The 14037-nt window shown below is 31.0% G+C and overlaps 1 protein-coding gene across 1 annotated transcript; it reads right to left on the bottom strand.

Annotated features, from left to right (window-relative positions):
* Nucleotides 1–4451: 4451 nt before the first annotated feature.
* LOC103490341 (NADP-dependent D-sorbitol-6-phosphate dehydrogenase-like) lies at nucleotides 4452–11338 on the bottom strand. The gene is made up of 6 exons (XM_008449819.3): nucleotides 11172–11338; nucleotides 8855–8949; nucleotides 8100–8217; nucleotides 7388–7520; nucleotides 6495–6717; nucleotides 4452–5573 (listed from the first exon to the last, which is right to left on the bottom strand). Exons 1-6 carry the CDS (start codon nucleotides 11302–11304, stop codon nucleotides 5340–5342), a joined length of 936 nt encoding a protein of 311 aa, XP_008448041.1. The 5' UTR covers nucleotides 11305–11338; the 3' UTR covers nucleotides 4452–5339.
* Between the last annotated feature and the right edge of the window lie 2699 nt (nucleotides 11339–14037).

Consider the following 14037-nt stretch of genomic DNA (forward strand, 5'->3'; position numbering starts at 1 on the left):
GTGCTCATTCCGGCCTAGACGAAACGTGTTCTCCCCTAAAATTGAAGAGATTTGACTTATTTGTGTGTGCCCAAAATTTAAGAAGTCATCCTCAAGCTTAAATCTGCGAAGGTGATTTACTTTGAATGGTTTCATAGTTTAGGCACTACAAGAAAACACCTATTTCCCGACATATGAACTTGTTAGAAAATGTTCAAATACACGTGGGAGTTGAATTCCTGACGCCAAAAGGATCATTGGAAGTGTACTTGGGAAACCACCGTCGGGAGGCCATTTTTTGACGTTTAAATATCAACCGTCGGGAGTTACTAACTCCTGACGCCGTATGTATTAACTCTCGACATTCAAATAACAACTCCGATACTTTACTAGGATCGTAGAGAGTTCTCATCTATCTCTTGACACCATGTGTATAGGTATCGAGTGAGAGATAGACAAAGTCCCGATGCATACCATTAGGCGTCGAGAGATACATAATCATTTTCTAAACGATTTCTTTTCACTCAACGCCTTATGGTATGCATTGGGACTTTGTCCCATTTCCTGACACCTACACAACAGAACGTCGGGAGAGGCTATGTAACTACCCACGCAGGTTTCAGGCATCGGGAGATCTATATCTTCCGACTCTGAAATTATTGCGTTGAGAGAAGTCCTATCTCCGATGGTGTAAAGCGACATTGGAAAATCCAAAATTTCTTGTAGTGAGGACCAAAATTGGAATTCCAAACCAAAACATACCATGAAAGTTCACCATTTTGGATGACACATAAATTTTTTTTTGACATTTTGAAATATAGTAAAATATATCAAAATATTTAAAAAATATAGAAAAATTTCAAATTGTATGAGCAAAGTCTATCAGTGTTTTTCAATATTTACGTCAATAAAATATAAAATTTTGCTATATTTTCTAAGTATTAGGCAGTTTTTCCATTCAACGTATTATCCGGAATTTAGATATAAACTTCACTACGAGAAATTTTGGATATCCCAAATGTAACGCCCCAAAGTTTCGAGGTAAGTTCTCAACATAGTTACTTTATGTTAGCGAGAATTTAATTTGTTGGGTGCTAAGTTACTACTACTACGACTACAACTACCACTATCACTACCACTATCACTACCATTACCACTATTAGGGGCCGTTGATTGAGTTTAGATGCTATTATTATTAGTAGTTTAGATGGATTTGATTTGACTATCAAGGGTCGTTGATTGAGTTTAAATGCCTAGACCGTTATGTGTAGTTTATATATATTTATGTATATATTGATGAGTTGTGCTACAGACAGGATGGATTTGATTTGACTGTCAGGGGTAGTTGCATATTGATGGTTTATACTATGGAATGGAGTTAGATGGTGTGACTGTGATGTATAGTTTAGATATATGTATATACTGTGGAACGATATTATTGACTGAACTTAAATTGTTGACTGCATTTAGATTGCGACTAAACTTAGATTGTTTGACTGATTATGCGTAGAGACTGTACTAATAGTCGAGGTGTTTTGTATATGACTGTCATGGACTATTTAGACTGGACCGAGAGGTAACTGTTAGTTTTATCTATGGGGTAGTGTACCTGTAGGCACGGTGTCCTACGAGACCACATGTTGTGTATCCTTCGGGATCACTAGAATGATATGTGTATCCGACGGAATCACTAAAATGATATGTGTATCCGACGAGATCACTAGACTGATTGATGTGTGCATCCTACAGGGTCACCAGACTGTTATATTGCAGTGTACCTCTTAATAGGAAGCTAACTGTTATTACCCCTAATGGGACCAATAGTGAGTCTCTTAGTGGGTATATCTCATACTCACCCTTTTATGTTTAACTTTTTCATGTAAAGGTAACGTGGGAGGTAGACCGGCGAGGGACAAGAAAGATTCGTGAATGCCATATGGGGACGTCTTTTTTCTTTATGCTTCCGCTAAACGTGTTTAAATTTAATTGTTTTAAGGATTGAAAATGAGTCATGTTTAGGATATTTATTCGTTTGTTTTGTTTTTTATAATTTCCTAGACGACAATATGAATGTCTGAATTTGTTTTGAAATAGGGCCCAAAAACGATTTTTGATTTTTTTTTTATGATTAATGATTTTTAAACAGGTTTTATAAGTTTTATGTTTGAATGAAGTGTCTTAATAGTAAAGTAATGACCTCAGCTTAGTTTGAAAAGTTGGGTCGTTACATAAATCCCTTTTTAAATGTCAAAAGACTAGGTTTCGGGAGAGATATGGTATCTCCTGATGCCACAACTAGAGAGTTTGGAGACAGGATATCTCCCAATGATTTATTCAGGCATTAGCAGCAATAAAGAAAACTTGAAATTCAAGGGAACATCTATCGATGTCTTGTGAGTAAGTGTCAAGAAATTGGATGAACTCGTGACAAGCGTCTATTATCATCACAAGTTTCAAGGGAACGTTGGGCACTTAGCGAGGATAAGCATCCAACGTTGGGCTTGTATAAGATACCTCGATGCCACTTTACAAGACGTTTGACGATCCCCATATCTCTCAATGCGATACTAGCATTGTGGGAAAGATGAAAGATATTTTAAAAAGCTTACTACTTCTCCTGATGATTAGGGTTTAGGCGTTGGGAAATATAAGTAACTTCCAACGACTAAAGTACATCATTAGAAGTTATAGGTAACTCCCGACTCTTGTGTGTCGGTAGTTACTCTTTAAAAACCCTCTTCAGATCTGTATTTTTCAGATATGAGAAGAGAGAATGTGAACAGGTAGAGAAGGGGGAACAAGAAATCGAGAAGAGTAGAATTGCCACCTAACAGCCGCCTGTGCCACCACTGCCCTCTGTCCTTCTGTGATGTTGTCACCTGCCTCTATCTCTTTCGGTATGTAACTTCTCTTCTCATCTATATGTTGTGAAAGATTGTTGTTGTTGTTGGATCCAAGTGATGGAATGCATAAAATGAAAGATTTTTGTCGATGGATCCAAGTGGTTGTTGTTGTTTACGACATTTTGCAAAAAAATATTTTGCTTATTGTATTATTTGTAGTTGTTAGAGATGATTTTGAACTATAAGACATAATCACGATTAAGAAAAAGCATCTTAGAGCCACACATGCATTTCTCTATCCTCAACTATGATTAAATTAAAATTTGGTACCTAAATTAATTTCAAAGATTATGGTCTTCGACTATTGGTACAAACTCAAACATTAGATAGAATGGTTATAAATGTTTAATTATGAGCTTTAAAAGGTTTAAATAAAATCTTTAAATGTTTAGAATGTTGTACATTATAACTAAGTTTAATTGAACTAATGTGTATTTTGTTTTAAAAAGACCACAATATAATGCGTTATGAAATTTATAAATTAATATTTGAATCCAATATCGTGATTTGGTATAAAGTCATGGTCCAATCTTTTATTATATATTTTCTCAATTATATATATGTGTTTGTGTGTTAAAGAAGGTTGAGAAATACATTAAAAAAAGGGGAAATTTTGCAAAAATTATTGTATTAGTTGTAATTATATCTTTAAACTTTCAAAATTTAAAATTAAGTTCTCAAATTTATTTAAATTAAGTTTATGGATATGGATGAAGTTTAAGAATTAAAATATAAATTTAAAAAGTAATTTTTAAAATATTGTTTTCTTTTAGAATGACCTAGAAGTGTGTTCATGTATATGTTATAGGGTATTTAAAAAACGATTGAAAATCGAACCGAACTACAATCGAATCAAAACCGAATGCATGTGGTTTGGTTTAGTTTCATTTAAATTGAAACCACTTTTTTATTTAATTTCTTAAACCAAACCGAACGCTTTATTTTAAAAAAAATTATATATATAAACAATTTTATATATATATATATATATATAACATAACTAAAAGCAGAAGCTTTCATCCCGGTGGCACTCGGTGTCACTAAGGCCCGAGATCCAATAACTAAAGGTGGAATAATATTTATGCATTTTGATTTTGGTTCTAATATCTATGCATAAGCGGTTCGATTTTATTCCAGTTCTATTTATGTATAAGCGATTCAGTTTTGATTCGGTTTAACACAAGTGAGCGGTCCGGTGCAGTTTCAGCTTCAAACCGAACAGTGAACACCCCTATATTATAAAGAAAAGAAAAATTTGACAATATTTAGATCTTTAATTCTTCTGATTTTTCTCTCTCTATTTAGATTATTGAATAATCAAACCTATTAATTTTTTAGGTCTTTAACGATGAATAAAGATTGGATCAAACTTAGAAATAAATTGTCGGTTGAGTATAGAGAGGGAGTGTCCCAATTTTAAGAGGTTGCAAAAAGTTTCATGTTGATGATTCTAGACGAACAAGACGATGTACATGCAAGAATTGTATGAATTCAATGTGAGAGTCATTAGAGGTGTGGAACGACATCATTTAACAGTTGTAATATCCCTCTCATGCATATATGAATTGAGTATATCATGGAGAGTCAGTCAACTTTCCTAGAGGTTTAGAAAGAGTTACAATTAAACATAATGGAGAAGAAACTAGCAACCTTTTTGAAGAAAATGAAATGTTAGATCCTTCTTAATGTTCTACAAGAGTTTCGATTGAAGAATAAACTTATTTGAGGATACAACAACTAGGACACGCATGCAATAATTCATTTAGCCGTTAGGAGTTCTGAAATCCCGACACTGTGTTAATAGTTCGTCGAGAGTTCCTCTCCTGACGTGGTTTTTCCAACTACATCCCTGACGACTATATATTATCATTAATTTCTATAAAATTTGAAAACATTTCAAACCACGTCAATATACACATTAGGCTAAGTTTTAAACCCAGTTTGACCTTTTTATTTTGGTAGACAATTTAAAAGTTCACACCCTCAAAACCCATAGTTATTCATTTTATTTCAACAACAAAAGTACTTGAGTAGAATATATATAAAAGAACTACCAAACTTTTAGTCACTCAAAAAAGAAAAAAGAGAAAAAAAATGAAAATGCTCGATAAAGCACGTAATAATTAGATAAAAGTACATAATAATTAAGGTATTGTTCGGTAACTATTTCGATTTTTTTCTTTATGTTTTTAAAATTTTGTTTTTTAATTTTTATTTATTAAAAACAGAAACAAACAAAAGAAAAATTGGTAATTGATTTTGTTTTTTATTTTTGAAAAAAAATTTATATTTTGAAAGTTTTTTTTTTTCATTTTCAACGTCTCTTCGTAACTTTAAAAATAAGTTTTCTGTTTAAAGACCAAAACGTGAATTAGTTACCAAATACACATGTTTTCAGAAAAATAGTTATAGAAAAAAAACAGAAAAGTTACCAAACAAACCCTAGATTAGAGTGAATTAAGCATATATATCCATGCCCCAAGCCAATGTTGATATGAGATTGGTTCTATATTTCTTGTCAATATTTTTGATGAGATCCATATCTTCCTCTTCAAGCTCAAAATCAAAAACTTGCAAATTCTCTTCCAATCTTTTCAATTTTGAAGTCTTTGGTATAACGACAGTGTCTCTTTGAATTCCCCACCTTAGGGCAATTTGAGCAGGGCTCCTCTCATATTTCTTTGCGAGTTCCTAATAAGGAAAAGAACCTCGATAAAATATCGTCAAATTACAAGTTTCATTTACGAATTTTCGAATGGTGTAATTTTCTGAATCTTTTAAAAAAGATATCTCAATAATCTTTGAAAATTGTGTTTGTTTAATCTCCGGTTTAAAAAACAAGAAGTTATATACCTTAATCAAGGTGTAAATTGTAATACAAAAGTTTTAAGATAAAATACATTATTAAAATACCATTTTAATTAGAGCTTTTATGTATTTACAAAGTCTCTATTTGATATATATGTGTATGGAGTTCCATCTCAAAACCAATTTAAAATAAGAGAAGTAGTCCATCCATCTTATGAGAAGTGTGAGTTTCGCTGGTTTTTACAACGTGAGATTCTCAACATCTCAACAATATCTATTTCATTTTTCAATTACTCGTAGAATTGTCCTTGCTATATAAGTTCGTTATTGTTATAATTTTTTTCAACAAAAATCTCCATTAGCATTTTTTTAAGCTATCGAAAATATATTCACCTATTATGTTTATTCTTACACGAAAATTATAATAAAATTTCAATAGAAATACTAAGTTCAAGATGTATTCAAAGTACATAAAACAAAAAATGAAAGTATATGGACGATGACTACAATGAAATAGAACCCAAAATGTACATAGGTTAGTCCAAAATTTATATTTTAAGCTAAAATCACAGGTGTACAGTTTTTTTTCTAATAAACAAAATTAATTTATTTTAAAGAAAATTAACATCATTGAAGAGAAAGAACTAACATTCGAGAAAGATCTTAAACTAGAAATAAATTAGACAAAAACACAAAGGAACTATTGAAGAGTGAAGGATTACACTTAACAAAAGAAAAGAAATGAGATGTTTTAATCGGCATTTAAATCGAAAAAGATATAAGAAATTTCAGTTTGCGTCGTACCTGAAGAAGAGGATCGTCGAGACAATTATAAGTTGCACCAAAAAATTCAGGATTTGCAGCAGCACCACCTAAAGGAGTATGAGCCGTGACGCAAATCCCATGCTTTTGACAAAATTTGACAAGAGATTCTCTTTGAAAATAAGGATGTGTTTCTATTTGGTTCACTGCTGGCTTCACTTTTGAATATGCCAAACAATCTCTTGTCATAAATATGTCATAGTTGCTGCATCATTTTGTTGTACACAAACTTTATTATATAAATCTTATTGCCAATAATAAATAGGTCGATGCATTTCTGTTTTGTTCGCATTTGAAATGATGTATATGTATACTTTCAAAATGTATATTTCAAATTAATTTTTCTTTTAAGAAGTAACGGTTTTACTTACCGACAACGTTATTATGTCTTTACTAACATTTGACAAAATTTTAGATTTCTTTGAAGTGATTATTTGAAATATGATTATTATAGGCTTAAATAGATGTTTTAGATTAACAAGTGGATAATGAAACAACAGTACATAAACTGAAAGGGGTATTTTAATATATAAATAAACCAAAACTAAATTATAAGTACGAGAGAAGCAAGAGACTCTTATAAAACCTAATTACTACAAACACAAGACACAAAAAATGATAAACACGTCCTTTTTATAAAATATAAGACATGTAAACAACATGTTTATTTAGAAAAATGTATATATTTCAAAAAAAAAAAAATTGACAATCGGCATATTTTGTTTTCTTATTGTCTAACAATACCATATCAATTATTGATATAAATAAGTGTTCGACATATATATCTAATATGATAAATATAAAATGGTTGGACCAAGTTATCTAAATATATTGAATTTTTTTTTGGTTAAAGGAGAAAATAAAAGGTGCAATACCTGATACCGATGCTTCGAACTAAACCAGCAGAAACTAGATCTTCCATGGCATGCCAAGTGGTTTCTAAAGATATGGTTGTATCAATGTCTAACATCCCATCTTTACCGAGCGCACTACTGGTATTGCCCACCCCTTTAAATATTAGATTAAAAAGAATATATGAGAATTCACATTATAAGCATTATCTAGAGAAAAAAAATACCATATTAATTTACAAAATCGAAAACTTAGAGACTCAATTGTAAATGTAAGATGACATAAGTATGATGCTGACATCACAACTACCAGTTATTGTATAGATATGGCACATGAAAGTTGATATCAGTTATAAATTACCAATACAAGTAATTGTCATTTTACATACATGATGACATAATTTTGCTTTAAACTGCCATCCTAGTTAATCCATTATTGTACCTTATAATGATAGTTTGCAATTCGACATCATACAACTTAATCAAAAAATTGATTTCGACGCTCATAAACTAAAAATAAATAGACATATATAATAAAAAGCTTAAAACTTGTGATTTAACTTATTTTGAATTTATACTCCCTCGTTATCATGAATATACACACCTAGTAGTTACTAAAAAACAATCTTGCTATTATAATAGTTTTATTTGATAACCGTTTCATATGATGTACACATATATTTGCACATGAATGTTGAAAGAAAAAGAAGAAGAAGATGAACATAACAACATGGACCTGTATGCTTTGTGGCTATTGGGAAGTGCACTAGATACAAATCCAAATATTGTAGTTGAAGTTTCTTTAAGCTGTCCTTGCAAGCCTCAAGAACATGTCCATGGTCCGAGTTCCATAGCTGTCATTCATCATTCTTCATTATATCAACTTAATTTTATAGACCATAACTCTATCATTTTGTTAAAAATTCATTGTCAATGCTTCGCGTACGTATGCATACTTCAATTAGTTGATCTAATAAAACAAACCGTCTGATCTTAAATTATTTGAACATCAAGAAAATTATGATTTAATTATGTATGTGGTCTATTGCCGTAATGATATGGAAAAAGTTATAATTTAATTCATATGATTTAAAAATTAAAATTTAGTTTATATGGTTTGATAAAACTGTATGATTAAGTAGATCTTATATAATTTGATAAATATCCTCATGAATAATTTGTTTCCTGATAGACTATTTATGAGAATTTTTCAAAATATATAAACTAAATAAGTATAAATGATATATACTATAGGAAAATTATAAAAAACAGTAACTATTTACAAAATATAACAAAATTTCATATGATATCAATACTAAACATGGATAGACACTAATATGCTTTTATCAGTAACATTGATAAACAGTTATAAAAATTTATCGGTTTTTATTATCGATAGAATCTAAAATTTTGTTATATTTAAAAATGCTGATATACTATATTCTAACTTTAGATTTAATTTACAATTTAATAATGCATAAAAAAAATCACCTTAGAGGTAACGAAAAGTTCTTCCCTTTTCACAAGTCCATTCTCTAAAGCTTCTGCAAGTGCCTCACCTATTTCAGCCTCACTTTTATAGTCAGCTGCAAGAAGATAACATTTTATTATAAAATAAATTGGTACAGTTTTTTATTATATTCTTTTCACATATTCTAATGGCATAGATTGCATATATAAGACTAAAATTTCACTGATGTTTCTATGTTGACGTTGATTTTACAGATAGATGAATCATCTATATTTATATTATATTGTAGAAAAGTCTACGGAATAAAAGAAATAAGCAACAAAAGCACCAATGTACTTTTCGTATCAACAATGAATATATGTATGTAAGCTTGTTTTAAAAATCATAAAATATTTAATTTAACTTTTTTAATCTTTTGTTTTTAGAATTTTCCAATATTATGCAATATCCAACCATTTATTGATATTTTCCTAAACTTAAGATTACACTATTTCTCTCTGTATCAATATCCAATTTGAACTTTGGAACATATTTTTCATGACTTAAATTAAATTCAATAATTACTCACTCGTTTTAATTTCATGTTTGAAAATAAATAAATAAATGTTTTAGAGATTAACTCGTTTCATTTTTTTTAAAAGATAAACAATAAAGACTAAATAACCCAAAGAATTTGAACCAATCCAATTTAATCCAAAATATTTCATAGTGAAAGGGAGAAGTTATGAAATTTGAAATCTTTAAATTAAATCGAATTGAAAAAATAGTAACATTTTAAAAATCAAACTCAAAACTCATATTGAAACAAATAAATAAATGGATACTAAATTTAAAAGATAATTTTCATAAATGTAACAAAACACTAAGCTATTTACGGCTCGGCTCGTACAACAAAGTCCATAAAATTAACCATTTTTTAAATATTTCAGGTTTCCGTCTTTCTTCTCTTCCTCGTTGCGATTTCTTTCGTCGTCTTCCTCCTTGTTGCGATTTCTTTTATCGTCTTTCTTATTTTTTCCTTCTTTTTCCTACTACGATTTGTTTCCATCGTTTTTCTTCTTTCTGCTGCGATTTGTTTTCATCGTCTTTCTTCTTTTTCGATTCTTTTTTACGTCGTTTAATATTTCCATCGTCTTTCTTCTTTTTCTCTTTTTTTTTGCTATGATTTTTTTCCATGGTTCTTCTTCTTCTTCTTCTTTTTTTTTTTTTTTTATATCGTAAACGACATGTACAAAAATAGTAAAATATAAAAGATTGTGTATAAAGAATCTTGAAAAAAAAATTATTTAGATTGGAGTAGTCAAATATAAACGATCGTGTAAAAAAAAGTAAACAATCGTGTAAAATAAATCTAAACGATTGCGTACCAAAAGAATTAGAAAAATAGTTTATCCAAATCTAAACGATTGTTTACTAAATAATCTTGAAAAAAATAAATGATCATGTAAACAAATCTAAACGATCGTGTAAAAAAATAAATGATCGTGTACAAAAAGAATTAAAATAATCGTTTAGCCAAATCTAAACGATCGTGTACCTAACGAATCTTGAAAAAATTTGTTCGCTCAAATCTAAACGATCGTGTACAAAAAAAATTAAAAAAAATATTATTTAACCAAATGTAAACGATAGTGTACCAAAAAATCTTGAAAAAATTCGTTTAGTCAAATCTAAATGATCGTGTACCAAAAGAATTAAAAAAATTGTTTAGTCAAATCTAAAAAATCGTGTACTAAAGAATCTTGAAAAAATAAGCGATCGTGTAAATAAATATAAACGATCGTGTAAAAAAAATAAACGATTATATACCAAAAGAATTAAAAAAAAAATCATTTAGTCAAATCTAAACAATTGTGTATCAAAAGAAAAACGATTTACCTATCTAAATCTATACGATCAAATCTAAACGATCATGTAATCAAATTTAAATATAACCAAATTAAACGATATAATTAAAAAAATAATAGCAAAATTAAATGACCAAATCTAAACAATCATGAATCAAATGTATTATGCGCGCGTTGTTGTACCAAATATATTACGCGCGCGTACTTGTACCAAATATTTTACGCGCGTGTTGTTATACCAACGATATTACGCACGCGTTGTTGACATGACATTTTTGGTATTTTACACGATGGATCTGTAGGCTTTTTTCGTTTTTAGAATTATTTTTTACGGTGTAAATATTTTGCTGATTTGTTTTATTTTTGGAAAGATTCAGATCTAAAAGATTAAAAAAAATATTTTCTTCAAAATTAAATAAATTAATTACAGAGATCAAAATAATATTTGAAGGTAACAATGTAATAATGGTAAATAGTAAAAGAGTGTTACCCGCGCAGTCAAAATGGCGATAACCAATTTTAATGGCGTTGATAATGAGATCTTTGATTTCTTCCTTCTCCATTCGCCAAACTCCAAGCCCCATCATTGGCATTTGGAAGCCATTGTTAAGAGTTATTTCCATTTTTCCTCTCTTTCTTATTTTATAAAATGCTTCTTTTTCAATTTCAATAATTTTAAACCATTCCTCAACTCTAATTTTATAGCCTTTTTTCTCTCTCTCTCTCTCTCTTAGAACATATTATTTTTAATGTTATCACTTTTACCTATTTGATTCTTACATCAGTCCATCTTTCAATTACATCAATCCATCTTTCAAGAATTTATTCTCCTAAAAGATTGTTTAAGATACTGACTAGGCTAGGTTTTGTGTAACTTACGTGCATCCTTTTTTTTAGACACAAAGAAAAAAGAGAAATGAAAAGAGAATTCCGGTCTACATTGAGATAAGTGCAAACCTGGGAGTACCAAAATTCTCTTAGTATGAGAACCAACTTATTTTTAACTTTTTCTTTAGACTTATCTTTTAAAATTGATTCTATGGTACAAATATGTTGAATTAATTCTTTATAGAGGTAAAGTTAGTTTCTTTTTCTCTTTTAAAAGATGAGTTTATCCTTTAAATTTCACTTTTTTGTTTTTGTTTGAAAAAAAGTAATTGCACTCGTTAACGTGAATGCTTTTTCTCTCTTTATGAGCGAGTAAATCAAACCTCTAACTTTGAGGGAGTGTTTGGGGGAAGGGTTGATTTAGGAAAGAGTTAGTGTTATGATAAAACTAGTGTTATGTTAAACCTAGTTTTATCATAACTCTTGTTGGGGGAAGGGTTTAGAAATATAATTTTATGATAATATGTGTTTGGGGGAAGGGTTAGGTGGGGAGGATTAATGAAGATTTTATGATAAGATGTGTTTGGGGGAAGGGTTAGGTGGGTAGGTTTACGTGGATTTTATGATAAAATTTATTTGGGGAAATTGTTATATGGGTTGGGTTAATAATTTTTTTTATGTGGTATAATATTTTTTAAATTAGATTGTAAATATGATAAAAAAAATTATTGCATACATTTTTACGAAAGCGTCGAACCCGTATTATTGCAAATAATTTGTTGTATGTGTAATGCTATTAAATTAGTACAGACAGTTGTCCAATTTAAAATTAATTTCTGAACATATTGTGAAAATTTTATTACAATTCATTTTTTAGAAAGACAAAAAAATTATTTCGTATTTCTAATCGGCGATAGCGATGTCCTTCTATTTTAAACCTACATAAATAGCCGTTATAATGCTTTTGGAAAATTGTGACTATTTTCCTTAATTTAAAATAAACATTATGAAGGAAAAAAATAGTTCTTTACAATAGGAAATGCATAAATAGTCAACATCATACAGAAAAAAAGGTAAGGAAATAATAAGCAATCTAGGTCATTAGAAACATAAACTATATCGTAATGTCTCGTAGGATGACTCTACAAAATCCCTCCCTCTCATCCTCAGGCATGAGTACAAAACCCCGAAGGTCGTCCATACGAGACAAAAGATGCCTTTGCAATAACGCCCTATCCAAACTTGTAAGTTCTGGCATCTCACGCAATATGTGGAAGAATTTCGTGCACACATGGTTGTCATTTGCAAGGGTGCGTGCAGGCCACTCCGCAATCTGCCTGAGTTGCTCGTTTGTTTGGTCGAGCGCCAGATGTATCGTTTCAACATCGAAGTCTCGCTGACTTTCCCTCTTCCTCTTGGATCCACTCAATCCGGTCCTACCCTCTGAAGTGCGAGAAGGTCAGGATGCACGTACATCGTTCTGCGAGAGGTCAATCCCCTGGCTGTACACGGACGGGAACTCCTCGTTTCCATCCCCCATATAAAATCTGTCATATTCGCCACCAAGCTCGTTAGACCCGACGTCGGCGAATGTCTCAGCGAACCGACCCGTCGCCCTATCGCAACCGAAGACATATGTAAGTTCGTCGTAATACGGGAATGGTTTGTTCAGGAGTCCCTTCGCTACAGGATACGACTGCGGGAAAAAAAATATTACGTATGAGTACTGATTGAAAAATTGTTAAGTAAATGTACATTGTGAACGTTGTGTGACGTTTATATTATTTTCCTTACTCTAACCCAATTATCAAATAATTCTTTCTCTGCAATGATACATTTCTCTTCATCGTTCCACCCAAAGCCACTGTACGCTGGCCCCCGCATTTCGACAATGACCTGGAATATTCGCTTCAGTGTCTTAATTCTACAATCAATTACAGTCGTTGCTCGGATCTGACATCCAGGTAGTTTCTCCGCCATCATGCGTACCAACTGCGCAAGGTAACCTGGGCGGAACGTACCATTATCTGATTTCCATCCCCCTATTGACACCAACTCCATTAAACATTCCACAAGAGTACCCTCCTCCTCCTTCGTCCAGACATGTCTTGGGGCACGATTTGAGGTTGACATACTGAGAATGACAAATTAGAAAAAATACATGGAGTACGTTAGTAATTTCACAATTTAACAGTTAAAAAGAAAAGACATGATAAAAATTCATGGCATGCGTACATTTCATATGCAACACCCGATATTACTTTTTACAGTACATATTAGACATGGTAGAATTTCAACCTTACAATCGAAACTTGTAATGTAAAATTGTCTTATCTAAGCGTTACGCAACTACCAATCAGTGAACATCGATTCGGCTAGTTCGTCGCGCCACTGAGACCACTCGTTTGTTGTCTCAATGTAGTGAATGTCTTTTGAAGCGGTGGTCGTCGTGTACGTGGAGTCCCCCTCGTCTACGTCGTCAACGTGCTCGCAATATGTCATTTCCCTGTTGATCAAATTGTGAAGCA

The sequence above is a fragment of the Cucumis melo genome, chromosome 1 (assembly GCF_025177605.1).
Source record: "Cucumis melo cultivar AY chromosome 1, USDA_Cmelo_AY_1.0, whole genome shotgun sequence".
In the NCBI taxonomy this organism is placed as follows: domain Eukaryota; kingdom Viridiplantae; phylum Streptophyta; class Magnoliopsida; order Cucurbitales; family Cucurbitaceae; genus Cucumis; species Cucumis melo.

What these genes read in the sequence shown, in the direction of transcription:
- LOC103490341 (XM_008449819.3), bottom strand. Translation starts at nt 11,304, where the DNA reads ATGGAAATAACTCTTAACAATGGCTTCCAAATGCCAATGATGGGGCTT. An exon ending in AACTTTTCGTTACCTCTAAG is followed by an intron (nt 8,218 to 8,854) that starts GTGATTTTTTTT and finishes GATGAATGACAG; the next exon opens with CTATGGAACTCGGACCATGG. An exon ending in AATAGCCACAAAGCATACAG is followed by an intron (nt 7,521 to 8,099) that starts GTCCATGTTGTT and finishes TAATATTTAAAG; the next exon opens with GGGTGGGCAATACCAGTAGT.